Source organism: Saccopteryx leptura, chromosome 4, assembly GCF_036850995.1.
Source record: "Saccopteryx leptura isolate mSacLep1 chromosome 4, mSacLep1_pri_phased_curated, whole genome shotgun sequence".
NCBI classification, from domain to species: domain Eukaryota; kingdom Metazoa; phylum Chordata; class Mammalia; order Chiroptera; family Emballonuridae; genus Saccopteryx; species Saccopteryx leptura.
The window spans coordinates 90,916,224-90,941,378 of record NC_089506.1 but is presented as its reverse complement, the minus strand read 5'-3'; the positions used below and the strand labels follow the sequence as shown (position 1 = coordinate 90,941,378).

Genomic DNA, 25,155 nt, shown 5'->3' with positions numbered 1-25,155 from the left:
ACCCTGGGCGCTGGAGATGGCTCCATGGCCTCGCCTCAGGTGCTAAAATATTTTGGTTGCCTAGCAATGGAGCAGCAACCCCAGATGGGCAGAGCACTGCCTGTTATAGGGCTTGACGGGTGGATTTCGGTCAGGGCATACGCGGGAGCCTGTGTGCCTCCCCCGCCTCTCAATTAAAAAAAAAAAAAGAATGAAAAAATCTATTCATAGGTCAGGGGCCATTAAAAAGTTTGATGCAAGTTTACAGGTTAAAAGCAAAACCTTAGGGTATCAGTTAAAGTTACAAAGCAAAATGTCATTTCTTAGTATACTACAATTTCTCCCCTGAAAGTCAAGGGGGATGTGGAAGCAAGCAAAAGAAAGAATACTAATGATCCAGAATTTTTTTTTTTTACAGGGACAGAGAGAGTCAGAGAGAGGGATAGATAGGGACAGATAGACAGGAATGGAGAGAGATGAGAAGCATCAATCATCAGTTTTTTGTTGTGACACCTTAGTTGTTCATTGATTGCTTTCTCGTGTGCCTTGACCGCAGGCCTTCAGCAGACCGAGTAACCCCTTGCTTGAGCCAGCGACCTCTGGTCCAAGCTGGTGAACTTTTTGCTCAAGCCAGATGAGCCCCCGCTCAAGCTGGCGACCTCGGGGTCTCAACCCGGGTCCTCCACATCCCAGTCTGACGCTCTATCCACTGTGCCACCACTTACTTGGTCAGGCCAGAATTGTTTTTAACCAAAGACATAAACTGGCATAGAAAAAATAATAGCTTATGAGATTGGAAATCAGAAGACTAGAGGAGGGCTGGGCAGATGGCAGCAGCAGTCTAATTTTTGAAACTCTCTAGCTCCTCACAGAAAAAAAAAACAAGACAAATAGCAAAACCAAAATCCCAACCCTACTGAGAGATAAGCTACGGGCATGCCCTTGTTTCAGTATGTTTCCTTTTCTTTTAAAACAAATTGAAGGTTTGCGGCAACACTGCCTTGAGCAAGTCTATCTGCACCATTTTTCCAGCAGGCCTGGATGATGGTCAGCATTTTTTAGCAATAAAGTGTATTTTAACTAAGGTACGACATTGTTTTTTTAAATTTTTATTTATTTATTCATTTTATAGAGGAAAGGGGGAAACAGAGAGAGAGAGATGAGAGACAGAGAGAGAGAAGTAGGGGAGGAGCTGGAAGCATCAACTCCCATATGTGCCTTGACCAGGCAAGCCCAGGGTTTCGAACTGGTGACCTCAGCATTTCCAGGTCGACGCTTTATCCACTGCACCACCACAGGTCAGGCAACATTTTTTTTTAGACATAATATTATTGCACACTTTTTAGACTACAGTATAATATAAACATAACTTTTATGTGTACTGGGAAACCAAAAACTTCACATGACTTGCTTTATTGTAATATATGCTCTACTGCGGTGGTAGACTCGAATCCGCAACATCTCTGAGGTATGCCTGTACATCCATGATCCTCAAAATACAAGCAGCTGGAGACAAACCACTAATAGTCACTACATCTGTACACTATCAACATCGTGTGGGATGAAGCAGAAAAAGCAATAAAGTGTCTGATGAACACGGGAACAGGAGAATTCCAAAATACCCCAGAGAAATTCAGTGGAAATCACAGGCCGGTTTGAGAAGAGCAGCTGAAACTGGCTGCAGTTCGGCCCACTCCAACTGTGAGTGCACACAAGAGGAAGAAGACCTCTATCTAGCAATAAGCATTCTTGATGCCCAAATTGTTCTTAAAATATCCTTTCCCACTAAAGGAAATGACTGATTCCAGGCCTAGTGTGGAAAAAGACAGGATCTCACCAGGTAGAAATAAAACAATCCTAAACTATTAGGTTCATGCCCAATGACCAGTACACAACTGGGCAAGGTCGCACCAGTCAAATATTAGACAAATAGAGCTTGACTAAGAATAACTGGCATACATCAATTTTAAATGATATTAAAAATAACTGATCAGACTGACCAGGCGGTGGCACAGTAGATAGAGCATTGGACTGGGACACAGAGGACCAAGGTTCGAAACCTCTAGGTTGCTCATCTAGTTTGAGCACAGCTCACCAGCTTGAACCCAAGGTCGCTGGCTTGAGCAAGGGGTCACTGGCTCTGCTGTAGCACCCCCATCGTCAAGGCACATATGAGAAAACAGTCAATGAACAACTAAGGTGCTGCAATGAAGAACTGATGCTTCTCATCTCTCTCTCCCTTCCTATCTGTCTGTCCCTATCTGTCCCTCTCTGTCTCTCTCTCTCTCTCTGTCTCTGTCACACAAAAAAATAAACTGTCACTTTCAGAGGTTGACTGGAAACCAATTCAGTATCTTGGAAACTGGCAAATTAAAAAAATCAAGGATTTATCCTAAATTTCCTATATCACGAGGTAATCAGTATTTGTGAGGAACAATCTCTTTATAAATGCATTCCAACTAATAAATGAAAACAGAATTTTAGATTAATTATAAACCAAACATGAAGTATCGCCTAATAACAGATCATACAGAATACTATGGTCTTGCCAAAGAGATCAAACCTAAGCCTGATCAAGACTCAGGATCTGGCTGTCACTTTGCAGGAAATACAAAGGAAAGAGAAACACATGAACTTCACCATGAGTACGCATGCAGTCAGACCTAATGTAAATAAACAGTTCCATAAATAAGACACTCTCTACTAAATAAAAGAGTATAACAAAGCTATCCTTAACAAACATAATTCCAGAAAATTTTGGACTCATGAAAACAGTACAATACAGATTTCCCAAGAAAAAGTCTACCAAAAAAACCACACACACACACACAAAAAAACAAGTGTAACAGTAAAAATATATAAGAAGTAATCGAAATATAAGAGTGCCTGGGTTTACTATTGGACTAGTTCACTTTCTCACCTCAATAATACCAAGAGCAGAGCTCCCAGTTTACTAAATCTACCCTGGAAGGCTTTCTGATAGTGAGCAAATTTGAAATGACTGTATGACATTGAGGGTCAGAAGCTAAACCAACTCTTAAGGGTAGGGGAAACCAGTACTTTGAACCAGTTAGGAAACGGCAACAAATCAGGGCAGCATGAAATTAGGAATGAATGCCTTTCCCATCAAGATGGTTAATCCACAAAAGATATTTTTAAGTTTGTAAAGAATTTATTCTATTTATGAATAAGTAAAAACTGAAAGGATGGAGACAGACTGAATTAAGAGAGATTTAGTTTACTGCCATCAACTACAAAAGTAAATCTGTCCATTGAATCTTTAAAACCGGGCACACTCTCTGTTCTCCTTACTAATGCCTGTTCTATTGTGCATCTTTTCCCAAAAATGGACCAGGATTTTCTATTTGCTATGGTAGATAACCTTCCCCTTTGATTATTTCTGAAAGTAGACAAGTGTCAAAGAATTTCGTAGTAGCTATAGTATGCCGTTTAAATGCTCATTTTGATATTATGCACATGCCAGATAACCTTGAACTCCCAGTGCCTTGATAACAGTCTTATTAGTACATGTTCACCAGGCTTAGCCTTTAAATTCTACCAACTTCTAGTCTTTTGTTGATTGAACATTACAGTAAAAGACATCTAGTGATGAGGTGCGTCTTGTACAGCCCAAGAGTTCTCATACTTGACTCTACAATGGAATCACCAAGAGAGCTCTACTAAATACTGATACCTGGGGGCCCATCTGCAGGAAGTCTGACTTGACTGTTAAATGGAAGGGCTCAAACATTGCGATTTTGAAAGTCCCCCAGATGATTCTAATGGATATCAAGGTTGAGAGCCGCTGCTCCTGATTAGTTTTTCCCCTCATTTCTTCCATTCCTTGTCCCCTTTGCTCACTGAAAGACAATTGTATATACACATAGCACTCTTCTTGATTTTTCACCTATTCCTTCAGAACTGTCCCTTCTTTTAAAACATTCATTCCATATGGATAGTTGCTCATCATTTTTATCTCTATCATGACCACATGCCTCTTCTTTCTGGCACTTTCAAAATTTCCACTACTTCTAAATTATCGACATGACAAGTTTAATTATATCCATAAAAATCTAAAATGTAAGCGTAGACATACAGAGTGTCTTAGACCAGGAAACAATTAAAATAACTAAGACAAAAACAATCTCAGATGACCTCTAATGCTACAATCAGTGTAAGCATTGTTGCTCATGCTGAACTCTAAAATTCTAATAAATTTTACTAGTAATAACAATGTCTGGCAAATCTTTTTAAAAAGTGATATAATAAAGAAAAGGTATCTTAAATAATTCCTGTGACAAGGTGCCAAAGAACTGTAAAACTTAGCATTAGCAACGCCATTTTAAAGAGGAAGAGTCAGGCCTCTTATCCCCTCCTTTCCATGGAGAAAGGAAAGAGAAGAATGCAGGAGCTTCCTGGCTTACAAGGGCAGCTGAGTCATCTAGTCATAGTTTAGCTGATTCCTAGAATTCTCTGAAAGGGTGCCTGGGGATACTTGCCACACAGAGCAAAGAAGATACAACTTATCTGAAAACCTTAGAAAACAGTGTTAATCAAGAATTCCTATATTCGATTCACCCCCAAGTCATGAGAGTAACGTGTACCTTTGGACAGAGGAATCACAGCCCCTCCTTACCCACCCCAACCAGTACTTGACTTTGTATAAAAGCAGGCTCAGAACTGTATGAGGGCCTACATGATTTGGGATTGTGCCCTGTGCAGCTAGCTGGCTAATTAATAAACTCCTCAAAAATTCATCTGGACTTGGTGTCTTTGTGAAACTCACTGGTTATATTACAACACTACAAGAGTTTTAGAAGACTAAAAATACAGCATTCTAATTTGAACCAAATATAACTTCTTCCTATAAAGAAAAATGACTTTTCTTCAGTACTACCTCCTGCCTAAACATAAACATACTGTGGTAATAGCAGAGAACATTAAATACCACTGGTCTGCCCAAAGACGACTCATAAGGAAGCTGAATGAATCTGAGCTGCTGGAAGAGAATTTTAATTGTGCATAAATAAAACCTGTCCTATGTAGGCACAAATGGAAACTAAAATGCCAGATAGATTATTAGGAAAAACTCTCAACAAGAAATTGGTTCAATGCCCTGAGGCTCTGAAATTTTCTCTTAGTCAGCAAGCAAGACCAGGAGATAAACACACAAAGTATCTTAAGCAAGGGCATTGTTGATTACTGTGTGTCTTGTACCAAGTACCAGCCACAAATTTTTACTAAGCTTTTATGTTGGAAGGGTGCCTTGATCAAATCCCTCACCTGAAATGGGAGACAAAAGAAAATAATCCATGTTAACTTTAATTAGCAAGGATGTGTAAACCTGTCGGTTCCTCAATAAACCTTTTAAAGAAAAATAGTGATGAAAAGTGAAAGATAATAAAAGAACAACCTGATTTACTGTATCTGACAATGCTTTCCAAATTAAAATATAAAACTGAACTCTAAGAAAAACAGACACTGAAAGGTATGAACATGCCCCCACTGATTTAACAATGTTAGCAAATAGATATTCAAACAAACGAACACTAGATTTTCTATCTGAAGAAAATATGCACAAATTTTTTTTTACAGAGGCAGAGATAGACAGGGACAGACAGACAGAAACGGAGAGAGATGAGAAGCATCAATCATCAGTTTTTTGTTGCGCATTGCAACTTCTTAGTTGTTCATTGATTGCTTTCTCATATGTGCCTTGACCGCGGGCCTTCAGCAGACCAAGTAACCCCTTGCTGGAGCCAGCAACCTTGGGTCCAAGCTGGTGAGCTTTTTTGCTCAAGCCAGACGAGCCCGCGCTCAAGCTGGCGACCTTGGGGTCTCGAACCTGGGTCCTTCCGCATCCCAGTCCGACGCTCTATCCACTGCGCCACCACTGGTCAGGCAATGCACAGATTTGCACATAGGACTAATATTTTCTCAAAACATAGCTCTTTTCTGATCAATATAGGCCTACAAGGACGATACTGCTTGAGTAAATCATGCTTGAGTCCTCCATGCTTGAGTCCATCATGTCCTACTAAGCTAGACCATGTGGTACCATGATAACATCCTCCAAAATGCTTCTATACACACACACACACACACACACACACACACACGAACTGTAATCCTGCACTTAAAAGAACTCTATTTTGGGGGTTTTTTTGTTTTTAATGTATTGATTTTAGTAAGAGAGAAAGGGAGGGAGAGAGGAGAAGGGGGAGAGGGAGAGACAGGAACACAGATCTGTTTCTGTATGTGCCCTGACCAGGGATAGAACCGCAGCCTCTGTGCTTCAGGATGATGCTCCAACCAACAAAGCGATCTAGCCAGGGTATTTTTTTAAGTTAATTTTTAAAATACTGTAGAGTAGACCATTAATAAAATGATAGGCAAGTCAAAAAATGGGAAGCAATATTCACAACACATGCATTCAGAAGACAAAAGTACTTTAACAACTCAATATTTTTTTAAAAAGGGCAAAAGCCTTGATCAGACACTGCAGAAAAGAGGTCCAGATGGGAGAGCTCATATAAACAGGTGAGCTCAAGGAAACACAAAATAAAGCCACTGCTCCTAGGTATATGCCCCAAGAGAAATAAGACCATGGCACAGAAAATGGGTACAAGAATGTGCACAACCTTAGTTACAGGAGCCAAAGCTGAGAAACTTTCCCAGTTTTATCAGCAGCCAGGCCAGCGCCCGTGGCATGTCCCCAGGAGTGGTGACTCGGGGACCAGACACAAAGGGCAGGCGTGGTTCGGTTCCACTAAAACAAGGATTCACACCAGCAAATCTAAGGCATGGTGGCAGAAACCAGAGCTGGGGGTGAGGTCTGGAAAGGCTTCAGAAGTTTCTGTCAGCTCTGGTGGCCATGATAAGTCAGCACAGACCACACGTGTATCTCTGGGTTTGGGGGACTGGAGGCCCAAGGCTAGGAGAGGAAGACTTCCTGGCCGTGTGCTCACATGGGCTCCCTGGCTGCATGAGCTGGGACAGGGGTTTCTCCCCTCCAATCGGATACTGATCGCACTATGGCCCCCCTCCTGACCTCATGGCAGCCTAACCACCCCCCAAGGGCACCATCTGCACCCTCACACAGGGTCCCAGCTTTGACATATGGACTTGGGGTCACAAACATTCAACCCACAACACAAGGGGACCTTCAGGGATGACAGGAATATTTTCTATCATGATGGGTGTGCTGGTTACACAGCTGAACGCATTTGTCAAAACTGGTCAAACTGGACTATGTGCGTCACTGCATGGGAACTACGCCCCAAAACCTTATTGGCAGCAAAAAGCTGAATAATTGGGTAAAATAATTTCTACAAGGTAATGAGACATGTGGTGAGAATTTACACTGAACTGTGTTCTTTCAAACTGGTTTTTCCTGAGAAGAACTGGTTTCAATAAAGAAACATCTTCAGGTCAATTTGATGCTAAAGAGTCCCGCATAAAGACAACTGGGTAAAGTGACTCTCAGTCAGTCAGTGAGGGCTTAGGTGCTGGTGAGACAAACATGTGCACAGGCTCCCCAGCAGGAAGGCTTGCCGGGTGACCGCCAGGAGTATGGGATAACACAAATGCCCCCTGCCTTCCAGACGCTGCAGCTGGAGAGAACCTGGAAGACAGGTGGGCCAGCTGGCTTCAGGTGCGCTGACCTGTTTTTGCTACTACTGTTGGGCACAACACAGGAGGGCTCTCTGAATGCACATCTGTAAAGCCAGTAGCCATGGCCACCATCACAGTCGCCTGGCCTGTGCAGGTTTGCATTTGATTTGGACAGACAGTAATGAAACAATGAAGCCAAGAACTAGTTGGCCATTAGCTTTAATACTAGCTTGCATCCAGCAGGCAAGAAATACACACGGTGGGAAAACACTTCCCTTTCCATTCAGGGTTCCCAAAGCCACTGACTTATCTGAGTTTCCTAGAATCAAAGGTTTCTACCTCACCAGCCTTATTCACTTCTGTTTCCCATCTCCTTCTCTCTGCACAAACTGGCTTCTCCTTCAGCACTCCACAATCTTGGCGGCCTCTCCTTGCAATGCTAGTTTCAGGAACCAAGAGAGTAAGCTCCTGGTCTGCCCCATTTTATAGTGTAGAAATCAAAACCTTTAAGCCAATATACAAATAAGGAAGTCTCTGATACAAAGTCACTTAGCTGAGGCATAAATGGGATTCCTCATAAGACTGCACCACCCCACATCATGCAACAGTCAAAGGAGTGGGGAAAAGCTTAGTTTTGAAAAGATCTTAGTACTAAAAGAGTGGGAAAGGTTTAGTCTTAAAACTAAGCCTTAGGCTATAATGACTTTGCTGGCTTACAGCCTGTCCCCCACACCCAATGCAAACTGTAAGTGAATAAACATATACAACATACTATTTACAAACTTATTTGACCAACACCCATCTATGCAGGCTCAGCTGTTTACCTTCTAAGCCAGCAAAGGGAGTCAATATCAAAAGCTGCTCTCAAAGAAAAGCAGTATGTAGAGGCCCTACTAACACAGGCATCTCCATTTATAAACACAATCTTGTGCTGTGAGAAAAAACAACGCTGTAACAGTTTGAGCATGAAGGAAGTTCCGGTCCGTGGACATGCAGGGTACAGGCTGCCCACTGCTCTGGCAGCACTCCTGAGAGGACTGCGGGCCCTAAAGGGCACCCCGGGGCTCTGCGTGCTGGGCAGCCATCCAAGGTATCCATGCTGTGGTGACCACAAGTCCTTCTTAAATAACCCACAGCTGACCCTGAACAAGGGGGTGTCGAGAGGAGGGAGAGGGGCCCGGGGTCCTGGGGGTGCTGCTGTGGATCAGCCACTCAGGTGATCACCTGCCACACTTCCTTTGGCTCTGCTTTCGGGAGGAATTAATAGGGGCGCAGCGGGGGTGGGGGTGCACGTGCCAGGAAAGGAAGCCTTCTGCACCATCCAGATTGTGTCCTTCCACCGGCTTGCCCAGCCCAGGGGTTCCTCTCTGCCCTGCCCTCCGGGTGAACTCAATTTCGACTCAGTCATTATCATCCTACCTAAAAACTTGTTATAGTCTTTCTATATTCCTTTTAAAGTTATATTCTGCACTATTTGATATTTAACTTCATTTCTTATTAAAGACGTATAAGCAATAAATACGGAAATAGTTATAGGTTCAAGGAGTAAAGTGAAATACTGTCTAAACTTTTCCAGTATGAGCCTCGGGGAGCCTTTGCGGTCACTTGACTGCGGTCCAGGTTGAACAGGAAAGAAAAAAGCTGAAAACAAAAGCAAAGAAAGGTAGCAAACTTCCAGGAACACTTATAAATGAGAATTCTGCTTCTTTCCCTGGAAAAAGACATAAAAAAACAAACAAAATCTAAATATAAATAGGAAATAAAGAATGTTCTAATTATAGGTCATCCTTACTAGACTTCAGGCCACCTAAGATGTGCAGGTTACCTGCAGCGGTGATAGATTCTATTGGCCCATGGGGTTGGGGGGGCCTAAACGCTTTCACATCCAAGCTAGTACAGAGCAACTAGAAGTATTCATTGCAAAGAGCAAGTTCTAAAGCATTTTATCCACCTCTACAGGCTCAACCAAAAAAATGTCGATGTGCTGACGGGTAGCAGCCCAGTTGTAACCTGTACAGAAATAAACAGTCTGGACAGTCTCATCATCTTGCATATAAAAATTAAGTGGAAAAAAGAAAAAGACTCCAAAAGCACTGATGAGCAAATACTTATCTCCAATGAATGGTTCTTAGAGACATAATAAAGGCTTGAACACTATAGAGCACAAAAAAAATTTATCTACAAATTCTGTTTCTCTCTCTCCCTGAACCCCTTCCCCCACCAAGGACCAGACATCTCTCTGGTTCTCCTGTCCTCTCCTCAAACCTGGCCTCCCCGATTGCCTCTCCACTCCCTCTCATCTACTCCCTCTCATCCACTCCAACACTCCTTCTTCTTCCAAGGGTTTGCTTTCACTTTCTGGGATATAAGTTCAAGCTTGTCAAGACTTCTTCAGTTTTATTTGGCCACAGATTACCCTGAGAAAGCCTTAAAGTGGAACAATAAAAAGAAGTCTTCTGGACCTAACCAGTGGTGGCGTAGTAGCCAGAGAATTGACCTGGGACCTTAAGGACCCAGATTCAAAACTCCAAGGTTGCCAGTTTGAGCACAGGTCTCTTAGGTTCAAGGTCAAAGGTCACTGGATTGTATCCAAGGTCACTGACTCGGCCTGAGCTCCCAGTAAAGGCACATATGAAAAGCAATCAATTAACTAAATGCAATTATGAGTTGATGCTTCTCATCTTTCTTCTTTCCTCTCTCTCTCTTTCTCTAGGAAAAAAAGGTCTTCTTGACAGAAACAACAGAGAAAAGTAAAGTAAATGTTTTATTTTTACTAATCCTTTGTGATAAGGGATAGGGAGTAGTGCACTGATCTAAATTCTACCCTCTCCAGGTGTCCTTTTGAATGCATTCTTTTTTTTTTTTCTGTTTTATTTATATTTAAGTCTGAACGATGTTTTATTTTTTATATATAAATTTTTATTAATGTTAATGGGATGACATTAATAATTCAGGGTACATATATTCAAAGAAAACATGTCTAGGTTATCTTGTCATTAAATTATGTTGCATACCCCTCACCCAGAGTCAGATTGTCCTCCATCACCCTCTATCTAGTTTTCTCTGTGCCCCTCCCCCTCCCCCTCTCTCCCTCCCTCCCTCCCGCGTCCTCCCTCCCCCCACCCCTGGTAACCACCACTCTCTTGTCCGTGCCTCTTAGTCTCGTTTTTATGTCCCACCAATGTATGGAATCATGTAGTTCTTGTTTTTTTCTGATTTACTTATTTCACTCCATATAATGTTATCAAGATCCCACCATTTTGCTGTAAATGATCTGATGTCATCATTTCTTATGGCTGAGTAGTATTCCATAGTGTATATGTGCCACATCTTCTTTATCCAGTCTTCTATTGAAGGGCTTTTTGGTTGTTTCCATGTCTTGACCACTGTGAACAGTGCTGCAATGAACATGGGGCTACATGTATCTTTACGTATCAATGTTTCTGAGGTTTTGGGGTATATACCCAGTAGAGGGATTGCTGGGTCATTAGGTAGTTCTATTTGCAGTTTTTTGAGGAACCACCATACTTTCCTCCATAATGGTTGTACTACTTTACAGTCCCACCAACAGTGGATGAGAGTTCCCTTTTCTCCGCAGCCTCTCCAACATTTGCTATTACCCGTCTTGTTGATAATAGCTAATCTAACAGGGGTGAGGTGGTATCTCATTGTAGTTTTGATTTGCATTTCTCTAATATAATAACTAATGAAGCTGAGCATCTTTTCATATATCTGTTGGCCATTTGTATCTCTTCCTGGGAGAAATGTCTGTTCATGTCCTCTTCCCATTGTTTTATTGGATTGTTTGTTTGTTTGTTGTTGAGTTTTATGAGTTCTTTGTAAATTTTGGAAATTAGGCCCTTATCTGAGCTGTTGTTTGAAAATATCATTTCCCATTTAGTTGGCTGTCTGTTTATTTTTATATCAGTTTCTCTTGCTGAGCAAAAACTTTTTATTCTGATGTAGTCCCATTCATTTATCTTTGCCTTCACTTCTCTTGCCATTGGAGTCAAGTTCATAAAATGTTCTTTAAAACCCAGGTCCATGAGTTTAGTACCTATGTCTTCTTCTATGTATTTTATTGTTTCAGATCTTATATTTAGGTCTTTGATCCATTTTGAATTAATTTTAGTACACGGGGACAGGCTGTAGTCGAGTTTCATTCTTTTGCATGTGGCTTTCCAGTTTTCCCAACACCATTTGTTGAAGAGGCTTTCTTTTCTCCATTTTGTGTTGTTGGCCCCTTTATCAAAGATTATTTGACCATATATATGTGGTTTTATTTCTGGGCTTTCTATTCTGTTCCATTGGTCTGAGTGTCTATTTTTCTGCCAATACCATACAGTTTTGATTATTGTGGCCCTATAATATAGTTTAAAGTCAGGTATTGTAATGCCCCCAGCTTCATTCTTTTTCCTTAGGATTGCTTTGGCTATTCGGGGTTTTTTATAGTTCCATATAAATCTTATGATTTTTTGTTCCATTTCTTTAAAAAATGTCATAGGAATTTTGATGGGAATTGCATTAAATTTATATAATACTTTGGGTAATATGGCCATTTTAATTATATTTATTCTTCCTATCCAAGAACAAGGAATATTTTTCCATCTCACTGTGTCTTTTTCTATTTCTCTTAGCAATGCCTTGTAGTTTCCTTTATATAGGTCCTTTACATTCTTTGTTATGTTTATTCCTAGGTATTTTATTTTTTTGGTTGCAATCGTGAAGGGGATTATTTTTTTGAGTTCGTTTTCTAATATTTCATTCTTGGCATATAGAAAGGCTATGGACTTTTGTATGTTAATTTTGTATCCTGCGACCTTACTGTATTGGTTTATTGTTTCTAGTAATCTTTCTGTGGAGTCCTTTGGGTTTTCGTTGTATAGGATCATATCATCAGCAAAAAGTGATACCTTTACTTCTTCTTTTCCAATATGGATGCCTTTTATTTCTTTGTCTTGTCTGATTGCTCTGGCCAGAACTTCTAGCACCACGTTAAATAAGAGTGGAGAGAGTGGACAACCCTGTCGTGTTCCTGATTTAAGGTGGAAAGTCCTCAGTTTTACGCCATTTAATATGATGTTGGCTGATGGTTTATCAAATATAGCCTTTATCATGTTGAGATATTTTCCTTCTATATCCATTTTGTTGAGAGTCTTAAACATAAAATTGTGTTGTATTTTATCGAAAGCCTTTTCTGCGTCTATTGATAAGATCATGTGGTTTTTGTTCTTTGTTTTGTTGATATGGTGTATTACATTAACCGTCTTACATATGTTGAACCATCCTTGAGATTCTGGGATGAATCCCACTTGATCATGATGTATTATTTTTTTAATATGTTGCTGTATTCGATTTGCCAGTATTTTGTTTAGTATTTTAGCATCTGTATTCATTAGAGATATTGGTCTGTAGTTTTCTTTCTTTGTGCCATCCTTGCCAGGTTTTGGTATGAGGGTTATGTTGGCCTCATAAAATGTGTTTGGAAGTATTGCTTCTTCTTCAATTTTTTGGAAGACTTTGAGTAGAATAGGAACCAAGTCTTCTTTGAATGTTTGATAAAATTTGCTGGTATAGCCATCGGGGCCTGGACTTTTATTTTTGGGAAGGTTGTTAATGATTTTTTCTATTTCTTCTCTACTAATAGGTCTGTTTAGGCTTTCTGCTTCTTCTTGACTCAGTCTAGGAAGGTTGTATTGTTCTAGGAATTTATCCATTTCTTCTAGATTGTTGAATTTAGTGGCATAAAGTTTTTCATAGTATTCTACAATAATTCTTTGTATATCTACGGTGTCCGTGGTGATTTCTCCTCTTTCATTTTGGATTTTATTTATTTGAGTCCTGTGTCTTTTTTCCTTGGTGAGTCTTGCCAAGGGTTTGTCGATTTTATTGATCTTTTCAAAGAACCTGCTCCTTGTTTTATTGATTTTTTCTATAGTTTTTCTGTTCTCTATTTCGTTTATTTCTGCTCTGATTTTTATTATCTCCTTTCTTCGGCTGGTTTTGGGTTGTCTTTGTTCTTCTTTTTCTAGTTCCTTAAGGTGTGAAGTTAAGTGGTTTACTTCGGCTCTCTCTTGTTTGTTCATATAGGCCTGAAGTGATATGAACTTTCCTCTTATTACTGCTTTTGCTGCATCCCAGAGATTCTGATATGTCGTATTTTCATTTTCATTTGTCTGTATATATCTTTTGATCTCTGCGCTTATTTCTTCTTTGACCCATTCATTTTTTAAAAGTATGTTGTTTAGTTTCCACAATTTTGTGGGGTTTTCCCCTCTTTTTTACAGTTGAATTCTAGTTTCAAGGCTTTATGATCAGAGAATATGCTTGGTACAATTTCAATTTTTCTAAATTTGCTGATATTGTCTTTGTGGCCCAACATATGGTCAATTCTTGAGAATGTTCCATGTACACTAGAGAAAAATGTATACTCTGTCGCTTTGGGATGAAGTGTGCTGTAGATGTCTATCATATCCAGGTGTTCTAGTATTTCGTTTAAGGCCACTATATCTTTATTGATTCTCTGTTTGGATGACCGATCTAGAGCCGTCAGCGGTGTATTGAGGTCTCCAGGTATGATTGTATTTTTGTCAGTTTTTGTTTTAAGGTCAATAAGTAGCTGTCTTATATATTTTGGTGCTCCTTGGTTTGGTGCATATATATTAAGGATTGTTATGTCTTCTTGATTCAGTGTCCCCTTAATCATTATGAAATGACCTTTTTTGTCTCAGTACTTTCTCTGTCTTGTAGTCAGCATTATCAGATATGAGTATTGCTACACCTGCTTTTTTTGGGGTGTTGTTTGCTTGGAGTATTGTTTTCTAGCCTTTCACTTTGAATTTGTTTTTATCCTTGTTGCTTAGATGAGTTTCTTGTAGGCAGCATATAGTTGGATTTTCTTTTTTAATCCATTCTGCTACTCTGTGTCTTTTTATTGGTAAGTTTAATCCATTTACATTTAGTGTAATTATTGACACTTGTGGGTTCCCTATTGCCATTTTATAAATTGCTTTCTGTTAGTTTTGTATCTTGTTTGATTCTTCTCTTTTGTTTTTCTATCGTTTGTTTTTGTTTGTTTGTATTCCATACTTCTTTCCTCTGTTGCTACCTTTTTTAAGTCAAGTGTTTTTGTGGTGGTTTTTTCAAGGGTGGTTACCATTAAGTAATGAAAAGGGTACCTACCATATTCATTGTAGTACCCTTTCTTATGAGTATTTCTGCGCTTCATCGTCCTTTGCTACTGTTAATCTTCATCTTTTCTACCCCCCTTTTTTTTTGTTGTCACAGTTTAAGTTTGGTTTTATTGTTTTCTTGGTGGAGCTGTTACTTGTGGTTTTGTTTTCTTTTGTTCTTTGAATCTGGTTGGAAAACCCCCTTTAGTATTTCCTGGAGTGGGGGCTTTCTGCTGATAAATTCTCTCATCTTTTCTGTATTTGTGAATGTTTTTATATCTCCTTCGTACTTGAAGGATAGCTTTGATGGGTATAGTATTCTTGGCTGAAAGTTCCTCTCTTTCAGGGCTTTAAATATTGGGGTCCACTCTCTTCTAGCTTGTAGAGTTTCTGCTGAGAAATCTGATGATAATCTAATAGGCCTTCCTTTATATGTTGTATTCTTCTTTTCCCTGGCTGCCTTGAGAATTTTTTCTTTGTCATTGGTTTGTGTCATCTTCATTATGATGTGCCTTGGAGTGGGTTTGTTGGGGTTAAGAAAACTCGGTGTTCTGTTTGCTTCTTGAATTTGAGGCTTTAGTTCTTTCCACAGGCTTGGGAAGTTCTCGTCTATTATTTGTTTGAGTATATTCTCCATTCCATTTTCTTTCTCTTCTCCCTCTGATATACCTATTATTCTTATGTTATTCTTTCTGATGGAGTCAGACAATTCCTGTAGGGCTTTCTCGTTTTTTATTGAATGCATTCTTTATGTATACACTAATCCGTAGCTTTCTGTTAACACTGCCATGGGAGACTTTCACGTTACCCAGACATAATATATCCAGAGACAGCTCACCCTAAATACAACTCAAGCACCCAAAAGAAAATAAATACCAACATTAAAACTGTGTCACAAATATGAAGCACGATACACCCAAACCAAGAGGAGAACAACGTTTCCTTCCAGCTTAGTTTTAGGGTAAAGGCAGCAGCTCAATCAGGATGCCTCTCCTAAGCCCAGCTCGTCCACTCCAAGCAAAAGAATCTTGACTACAAAAATCATAGTTTTATGGTATCTGCAAAGATGCTTCAAGAATTTTAAGGGAAGAAAAAGATTAAACATATTCAACCACAAAATGAGAACTACTCTGAATTAAATTAAGCATAATTAGATATACTTATATAATAGAGCTATATATTAAATTCTAGTTCCCTCCCATTTAGAAAATAGGTAATTGTGGCTTAAGAGATCCTGTGCTCTGTTTCCTAATTTTCTTACATTGTTTGGGCACAATAAATTCACTTCCACTTGCACTATCATGTCACATCCCACTTTCAAGGTCCTTACCACTAATTGCAGAATAGTCTTACCATCTAGCTAGTAATCAAAGTAAAATCTGTATCATTCTTTTTGAAAGTTTTCTTCAATATACTTGCCACTAAACATCTGATGCAATTAATTTACCAAGAAATGGCCCCTGGGTCATGTAGTACCTCTGTCATCTATGGTCAGAGTATCCTGGATGAGGGGAGGGTCTTTTAAGATGCTCCTTTGGATGGAAAGAGTAATTTCGAGAGTGAATTAAAGAGAGATTCCCGCATAAGCAAAAGTATATCTGGATGTATATCAGGATGCTTAACAGCAGCAAAGCCAAACCCAACTTACAGCAGCTTGAATAACATGCATGTAATGGGAGAATCTGCAGGCAGGGCTGCTCTGAACCAGAGCAGCAACTCCAAGATGGCTCATCCCAAGCAGCCCACACCCTCTTCACAGCCATATTCAGTGGCAGAAAAAAAGTGGCTCTCATGCTCTGGATCCTTGTATATATATAAGGGAGGGAATCCCTTCTCAGAAGCCCCAAGCAGCCCTGGCCAAACCTGGACCACATAATGTGTATATGACATTTACAGCCTCTACACACAATAGTTGCTTGATAAAATTTTAATAATCTTTCCTAAGGGAAAAAAAGAAATCAATTTTACTATTTAGCAACCTAAACTGAAACTTACCAAGGCCTTCAAAGTAATCTAATTTGGTTGATTCCCCCCTCTTTTCTAAAAACCAAGCTTTTCTATTTCAGTGCTACTTTAAGAGTTAACATTTCTAAAGTATTTTCACATCATCCACGAGGCATCAGTACTATTTCCTAAAAAATAAAATTGATGCTTACCCACAAAAGAAAATAGCAAAGTAAATTCTAAGGCTAAAATGATAACAAAGTATATCTGACATAAAGTGCCCAACATCTTAAAACAACCTCTTGATGAATTTTTATTGTTCTTCTCAGAGAAACTCTTTGAGTACTCATTAACCTAAATGCACTGGCATGACAAAGTCCATATCCTAGTTAATAAAATGTGTTTCACTTCTACAGCAAAAAACAGATGACTGGTCAGCTTCAACTTTCTACAGCGTTACACATCTGCCAAATTATTCAGGACCCTCTTAGGAAAAAGCCATGATCCTCCACACACTAATTAAATGAGTCAATGCTTTAATCATACTTTAGATAACTAATCTATTTCAATCCTGATAATCTAATTAACTAATTCTGGTAAATAAATTCCAACCTTAGTTCAAAATGATTAAGAGGATTAAAGTTTAAAAAGCAGCGAATGCAAACTGAAATAGAGCCACTATAATGAAGTTCTCCTATTAAAACGTTCTCCTATTAAGAAGGCTGTTTATTACCTGAAATTCAAAACTAAAATGCAAGGTTTTTGAAATCAGTTCTAATACTAGACCTCTTGTAATTGTATTAGTTCATGCTTGCTGGACTTAAAATTCCCAAACAAGGTGCTCTTCCCTGATCAATCTGTATAGAACAGCTATACCACCTGCAACCCCTCGCTATACCGTGCACATCACGTTTTGCCTGTCACATGTGTTTCTGTGTTGTCCAGTGTTGCTCCACAGACACATGACAGATTATCCTCGGTGCTCTGTTCTCCAGGGCCTAAAAATAGTGTCACACATACAGACACTTCATAAATGTGATGGGTGAACAAACAGGTGTCTCAGAAATGTAGACTTACTAATAGTAAAATTGTATTTTTACTGACATACATTTACTTATATATTTTTTTGAATTATTTTTATTTATTTATTCATTTTAGAGAAGTGAGACACAGAGAGAGAGAGAGAGAGAGACAGAGAGACAGAGAGAGACAGAGACAGAGAGAGAAGGAGGAGGAGCAGGAAGCATCAACTCCCAAATGTGTCTTGACTGGGCAAGCCCAGGGTTTTGAACCGGGGACCTCAGTGTTCCAGGTCAACACTTTATCCACTGCGCCACCACAGGTCAGGCCATTTACTTATATTTTTAATTATGGTGTAATAACTTCAACAGCATGAACAATAAACCAATCACAAAGAAAAATAAAAAAAACAATTGCTACCACCATCACTGCTTACCACAGAGCCAGCCACCAGTTATAAAGCCTGTTATGTAGCAACCATGAAATAATTTAATTCTAACAACAAGCCTATGTATGTGGGTATTACTTCCATCCTATGGGTGAGGAAATTGAAGATCGGGGGGTATAGTAACATGCCCAAGATCAGCTATGGGAAAAACTGATTTAAAACCTAAGAGCTCTGACTCCTGATGCTAATTTATGATATCCACATATCATTAAGGAACACAGGCAATTTGTATCACAATAGCAGGTACAGAATTCATCTACATGAAGAGCTGAAACCACAATACTTAGTGATTTCTACAACTAAATACCAGGCCGCCAAAACATGAGACATGTTTAAAAATTAAACATCACTTAAGTCTTTTTCTTCCAAAATAAATATCATGGAGTCACTGACTGGTCAAGCAGATAAATGGAATGAAAGTATAAATAACCTATATTCATTTAACCTGATCTTAGGATAAAGTATCCAGTGAAAACTACGGTATGTTACTTTTTTCTAACCCAATTCTATCTTAGATTTAGCCAAAATCGCTTTCTATGGTCTTTCTACCACTTGCTTCTTCATTTGCTTCAATTTTATATTTGTCATCTAACCTATTTATTTACAATTTTTATATGACCGGTCAAGCTCATTTGTTGGTCCATGAAATAAGTGTAATTGATTCTGTGTGCCAGGCATAGTTTCTTAGACATCTAGTCATTACTTCTACCAATATATATCATGTTTCCCTAGGAAACTGGCAGACATGTAGAGATGCAATACCCCTTTCTATGTCTACATTTATGATATGTTAAAAGATAATTTTATCCATAGGAAAACTCACATTAAAGATATGCCTCTAGCCACTACAATGTATCCTGATTTAGGCAGTTAGAGTAAAATCAGTCTCACTTTTCTATAATACAAAATATTATCCCAATTTACAAGTGACACAGAAATCAATAACCATTTTAATTCACTAACAAGAAAAATGGCTTAGAGTAAATAAACCAAGTAATCACCATGTTTCTTAGCAATGGGAGTAGCTAAAATACCAAAGCAGTTTAAAAGTTATGAGAAATACTTTTTAAACAAACTTCTAGTTCCTGTGTCTTTCTGTATACTCAAAAGCACTCTGCTTCCAGCTGCCCGCACACTTAAGCACTTCATTAGACAAATGCATTGTTTTTCATACCGCCACACGGCTCAGCAGTATTTCTCCACTTGACAGTTTTACTTACTGTCTTGGAGGCAGTATTAATGTACTGCATCACCATTTCTTTTTTGATACTGAAGTCCTTTTCCCGCAATGGTGCCTTCTTATCTTCATTTAAATTCATATCTTCCTGGAAAACACAATTAAAAAGCCTCATTTTAGTTCGACCCTAAGTAGAGCAACCACTCTCCGTACACTATGAGCGGAAAATCAATAATTTGTGACTAAGAGCGGCATTAATTGTTTTGGAATGATTTACGCGCAGTCCTGCCTGGAGGAGAGAGCGAGCTGAGGCACAGAGTAGAAAGTATTCCAGAGCATCCTCACAGGTAAAACACTTACCAAAACAGGTTTTTTTTTTAAATTCACAGAAGGCTAGGAAAATTATATTCACATCACTATAAATAATTAGATGGTTGAAGATACCTGCCTTTCATAAAGTCATTAGGATTCACAATTTCAAAATATACATAAATATATATATATATTTTAAATAATACCTGTACTTAAGGCTATCTTGCACTGTTTTGAAACAGTTACTCCAGGTATCATAAAGATTAAAAGGTAAATAAGTCAACCACTTTCCAAATTCTGACAGCTACAAGCGCCTGTTATCAAACTAGTACTGATAGCCCCAAAAGGCGAAGCATTCTATAGTGTTAAATGTCTTTTCTCCATCCCTTCTAAAATATTAACTGCTTAACTTTATTCAGTGTTCTAATTTATATAAAAATTACACTTATAGAAAAAAGGTTCCACATAAATATCTAAAAGTAATCAAGCACCATTCAAAAACAAGGATTTTAAGTCAATGGTTTTCAACCTTTTTACATTTGGGGACTGATGAGAATAGGAGAATTATTTTAGGGACTGCCAAAGCAGAAATTACTGTGAGCATAAACAAACTTGACTAATATCACTGGGTCTATGACCTTCATACAACATCAGGGTGGTTAATTCCTTCGCAGACCAGCACGGAGTTTCTGGCAGACTAGTCTAAAGACTGGCAGTTGAAAAGCACTGGTTGAGTGATCTGAATATTGCTACAGGCCTAATCTTCACTAAAATTACAAGTCAAGTATATGCACATATATATAAGAATTGTTACCAGGACCCCCTAGCCCATGGTGGTACAGTGGATAGAGTGTTGACCTGTGACACTGAGGTCCCAGGTTTCAAAACCCCAAGGCTGCTGGCTTGAGTGCAGGCTCACCAACTTGAGCACTGCCTCATCAGCTTGAACGTGGGATCACAGACATGACCCCACAGTCATTGGCTTGAGCCCACTGGTTTCTGGCTTAGGCCCAAGGTCACTGGCTTGAGCAAAAGGGTCACTGGTTTGGCTGGAGTTCCCCGGTCACAGCACATATGAGAAGCAAGAAATGAACAATTAAGGCGTCACAACTACAAGTTGATGCTTCTCATCTCTCTCTCTTCCTATCTCTGTCTCTCTCTGTTCCTCTCTCATAAAAAGGAAGGAAGGAAGGGGAGGAAGGGGAGGAAGGGGAAGGAGGGGAGGGAGGGGAGGGAGGGGAGGAAGGAAGGGAGGGAGGGCAGGAAGGAAGGAAGGAAGGGAGGGAGGGAGGGAGGGAGGGAGGGAGGGAGGGAGGGAGGGAGGGAGGGAGGGAGGAAGGAAGGAAGGAAGGAAGGAAGGAAGGAAGGAAGGAAGGAAGGAAGGAAGGAAGGAAGGAAGGAAGGAAGGAAGGAAGGAAGGAACAGAAACTGTTACCAGGATTTATAAATTAAGTTGTTTAGGTCAGAGGCTGTGTGGCAAAGGAGCCCAAGGTAAGCCAGAAAGGGCCAAAGGAGAAGAGGATTTCCTCTGACCTCAGCCCTGGGTGGTTTGTGATTAGCAAAGTATAACACCTGAGTGTATATAAAATGTCATTATCAAGTCAAAAATGGGACCTTCATGTCCAGAACTTTGGGATCACCTTCGGAGCCCAGCAAGTCAAATTTCTTCCAAGTGTTTCAAGGGTGCTATAATTCATCAGACACTGTAGTTTATGCCTTTAGCTGGCTCTGTTTTTGGCTACCAAACCATTCAAGCACTTAAAAGTCAAAATCCTCTTCATTGCACCTTGATACATTTAAGATCTTATAAGCTATTCCATTTGACATTTCAATAAAAAGTAGTAATTAGTCATGTCTCTTTTGGCTACTCTGGTTAGTAATATCATGGTATATGAATAACGGTTTTATTTCTTTTCCCCTCTAAACCAGTGATTCCTTAGGAAGCATTTTGAAAATGTCTGGGGCATTCTGGTTCTCACTGTCACTGAGGTGATGCTCCCAGGATGTGCAGGGGAGGTGTGCTGGACTTGCCGTAACACATGGGCTAGTCCCAAACAATTTAAAAAAAAAATTGCCCTGTCTCTCAATGACAGATAGATGCATGCACCTTAAAAAAACAATCATAATTATCTAAGCCTAAACTCCAATGCAATGGAATTCATATGTAAATTGTTGCACATGAAATACTTCTTATTGTATGGTTTTAATATACATTGGATTTTCCAAGACTCCAACTACTAGTCTATAAATTATATACACATTGTTTTCTGGGGGGGGGGAGTTGTGGAAGAGGGAGTTAAGCTTTACCAATAGTTGTGCTCCATTTCTGAAATTTAGATACCCCAGGGCAATACTGCTTTTCATATCTGAATCATCACAACAGCACACCTGTATCAGCCCACACTACAGCTGCTCTATTATATAGTATGGTGAGGCATTATAGTGACTTTTTTAAACTGTAAGTGTAGATAGCTTACATTATCTATAAATAAAGATTTTTGTTGGAAAAAAAGGCCATGGGGAAGTTAGGGAACAATTATTATAAAATGTGAGAGACTTAAGAACATTGAGAACATGTTTTTAAATCATTCACTATATTTTTATTTTTCTCTATGATGACCAAACATGACCCAGCCTCCTTAGCCAACAAAAGAAAATACTTAATAGATACAGAATACTAAGAAACAGAAAATCCATTAGGTGTGTCTGAGATCATTATAAAATTTCCAGATGAAAGATAAAAAGGCTACTTTTTTCTTTGTGGAAAGATATTTTCAAGATGACATGAACTTGCACACAGAAGTCCTGTCTGTATTTGGAATCAAGAAAGAGATCCAGACTTCCCCCAACCTCTTTCCTCTGGCTTGTCAGGCCTGCCTCGTCTAAATATGGCACTCACCTCCAGGACAACGGTATCATGACAGTCCCTATTTAAAAACAAAGAAGAAATGATACTACAAAGAAGTTTAGAAACAGCTACATGATAGTACAACCCTTTCAGGAGCATTCAGGAGCTATGTAACTCCTCTAACACGTGGTCATGCTCTGTATGTCTGGGGGAAACAGCACTAGAAAGCGTAAGAAAAACTCTGCCCTTTACAAAAGGAAAAGGAAATATGGGGCCAAATGTAAGAAAAGAATAATTGTGTGTGTATGTATGTATGATAGGTGCAGTATTCTTAGAACAGATTTTGAAACTCTATCTATGAAGACAAGGGATGCAAGAAGGAAACCCTGTAAATCAATGGCACTGAACTTCTGGGGGGTCACTAACTCCTTCGGAAATGTATTGAAAGCTTTTCCCTAGAAAATGCACATCCATGTTTTATGTTTCAGTGCCAGAGAAATAAAACTAAGTATCTTCCAAGACTATCCCAGAAACTGGAATTGGGGGTCATCAGGGAAAGCCAAACATTTTCATTTAATAACCCCCTGCCTTAAGGGAAAATCTTCAATATGAAAGTCTGCATAATGCATAGTCTAAGCTCCATATATTACAGAACAGAAAAAACAGGCTCACATCTAGCTGGTTTTTAGAAACTCAAAACTGGTGCCCAGATCCCTGTCTCGTGCAGTTTCCAGGTAATCATAATGGGTCTCTTGTGGGCAAGTCATCAACTTTCAGGTCATTTAAGTTTACATCCTCTCAAAGTGATCAAATGGCATCTCCATTGTCTTAGGTCCAGTTTCCTAGAGGCAGACCTGAGACAGGGAATCAGGGGCGGGGATTGTCAGAGTGGACGCTCGCAGGATAAGGAGTGCTCACAGGATTAGGAGTTCCTAGCAGGATGAAGGGTCCTCGCATGATATGGGGGTGCTCACAGGATGAGGGGGTGAAGGAAGCAGGTCAGACAAAAACAGACATTCGCAAAGTGGCCTCATCTGGATTCTTGCCTCAGCCTGAATTGCACCACTTAGGGCCACCTGGAGGGACACCCCCACGTCAGTCATCATTAGCTGCAGAATACCAATTGTCTGTGGCCAAATCTCTGCGTGAAGGAGGGGCAGCTGCCAGGCACTAGGAGTCAACACTCATCACCTGGCCTGGGGCATGCAGGCACCACCTGGTCAAGGGGTCTGGGAGGGGCACCATTAGTGTCCACAACATCTGAAAATCACTTACTTTTTATATTCTAATAAGGCTCTTTCTAAGCAGAACACAGAAACCCTCATTTACGGCCTAAACAAGCAATATATACACCACTGTGTGTTAAGCAATGCTCCATTCCCATATACATCACTGTGTGTTAAGCAATGCTCCATTCCCACGAACGCTGGGACACCTACTACCTGGCACAGCAATAAAATAATACAGAAGGTACAGATTTTAAAACAGCTCTAAAATGGCTGTGTACCTCAATATAGCAGCATATTGATATATGCACACAATTCATTAAATATCTATCAAGTAAATACTGAGCAGAAAATGCATAGAACACAATTATCTGGGGCATGATGAGCAATTTGATGAAGTCAGGATTGCAGTGGTTTGAGAAATACATATCTACCCTTTGAATGGAAAAACCGTATCAGTGCTATTTAACTGAATATCCCATTCACAAATATTTGAGCAGTCATCAAATCAAAACTTTAATCTGTCTGAAGAGTAATTGTTTTTGTTTGGTTGAAGTTCTACTTATATCTCAGGCAATATAGATTGTGAGTTAACTTTTCTCTTTTTCTTTTTTACTGAATTTATTGAGGTAACAACTGGTTAATAAAATTTTAGGTGTCCGGGGTACAATTCTATGATACATCATGTACACTATACTGTGTGTTCCTCATCCCAAGGTGAGTCTCCTTCCGTGACCACTTACTCTCCGCTGACTTTCATCTGGTAATCACTACACAGTTGTCTGTGTCTGTGAGTTGTTTTTTTGTTTTGCTTGATCCACTCACCCTTTCCACTCAGCTCCCCTGACAGCTGTCAGTCTCTTCTCTGTATCTATGAGTCTTTTCATTTTGTTGGTCTATTTTAGTTCATTTGGTTTCACATGAGTGAAATCATATGCTATTTGTCTTACTAGTTTATTTCACTTAGCATAATAATCTCCAGGTCCATCCATGCTGTCACAAAATGTAAGATTTTCTACTTTTTTACAGTATGTGTAAATGTACTACAGCCTTTTTAAAACAATGAGTTCAGTGTCTAGTTTGTTAAGGTTTAGCATATTTTAGAGAGATTGAGTATAGCTTCTGTCTAGAAGACACAGCAAGGTATCAGATTATAGAGCACACTCTACCACACGAAAGGCTCCAAAGCCCCTGGAGGGGGGTATAGGGAACCAAAGTAGATAAACAAAAGACAAGGTGGCTGGAGGCAACACTCTCGGCAAATAAAGAACTGTAGAAGAAGAAAACTGGACAGTAAAGGAGGACAGTCAGGCAAAGGAGAGAAGTGTCATTGTGCCCAAAGAAAAGAGAAACAAAAAGGAAAGGCAATGGTCAGCAGCGTCCCACGGAGCACACAGAATCTGGTGATCAGAGAG

At 39.6% G+C, this 25,155-nt stretch overlaps 1 protein-coding gene across 2 annotated transcripts in view; it reads right to left on the bottom strand.

Annotated features, from left to right (window-relative positions):
- Positions 1-25,155, bottom strand: part of DIAPH3 (diaphanous related formin 3) — a 522,354-nt gene that overhangs the window by 445,976 nt on the left and 51,223 nt on the right. For both annotated transcript variants that reach the window (XM_066380803.1, XM_066380804.1), the window contains one exon: positions 19,398-19,502. In XM_066380803.1, the coding sequence (XP_066236900.1) occupies positions 19,398-19,502 (105 nt within the window). The remainder of the gene's footprint in view (positions 1-19,397; positions 19,503-25,155) is intronic.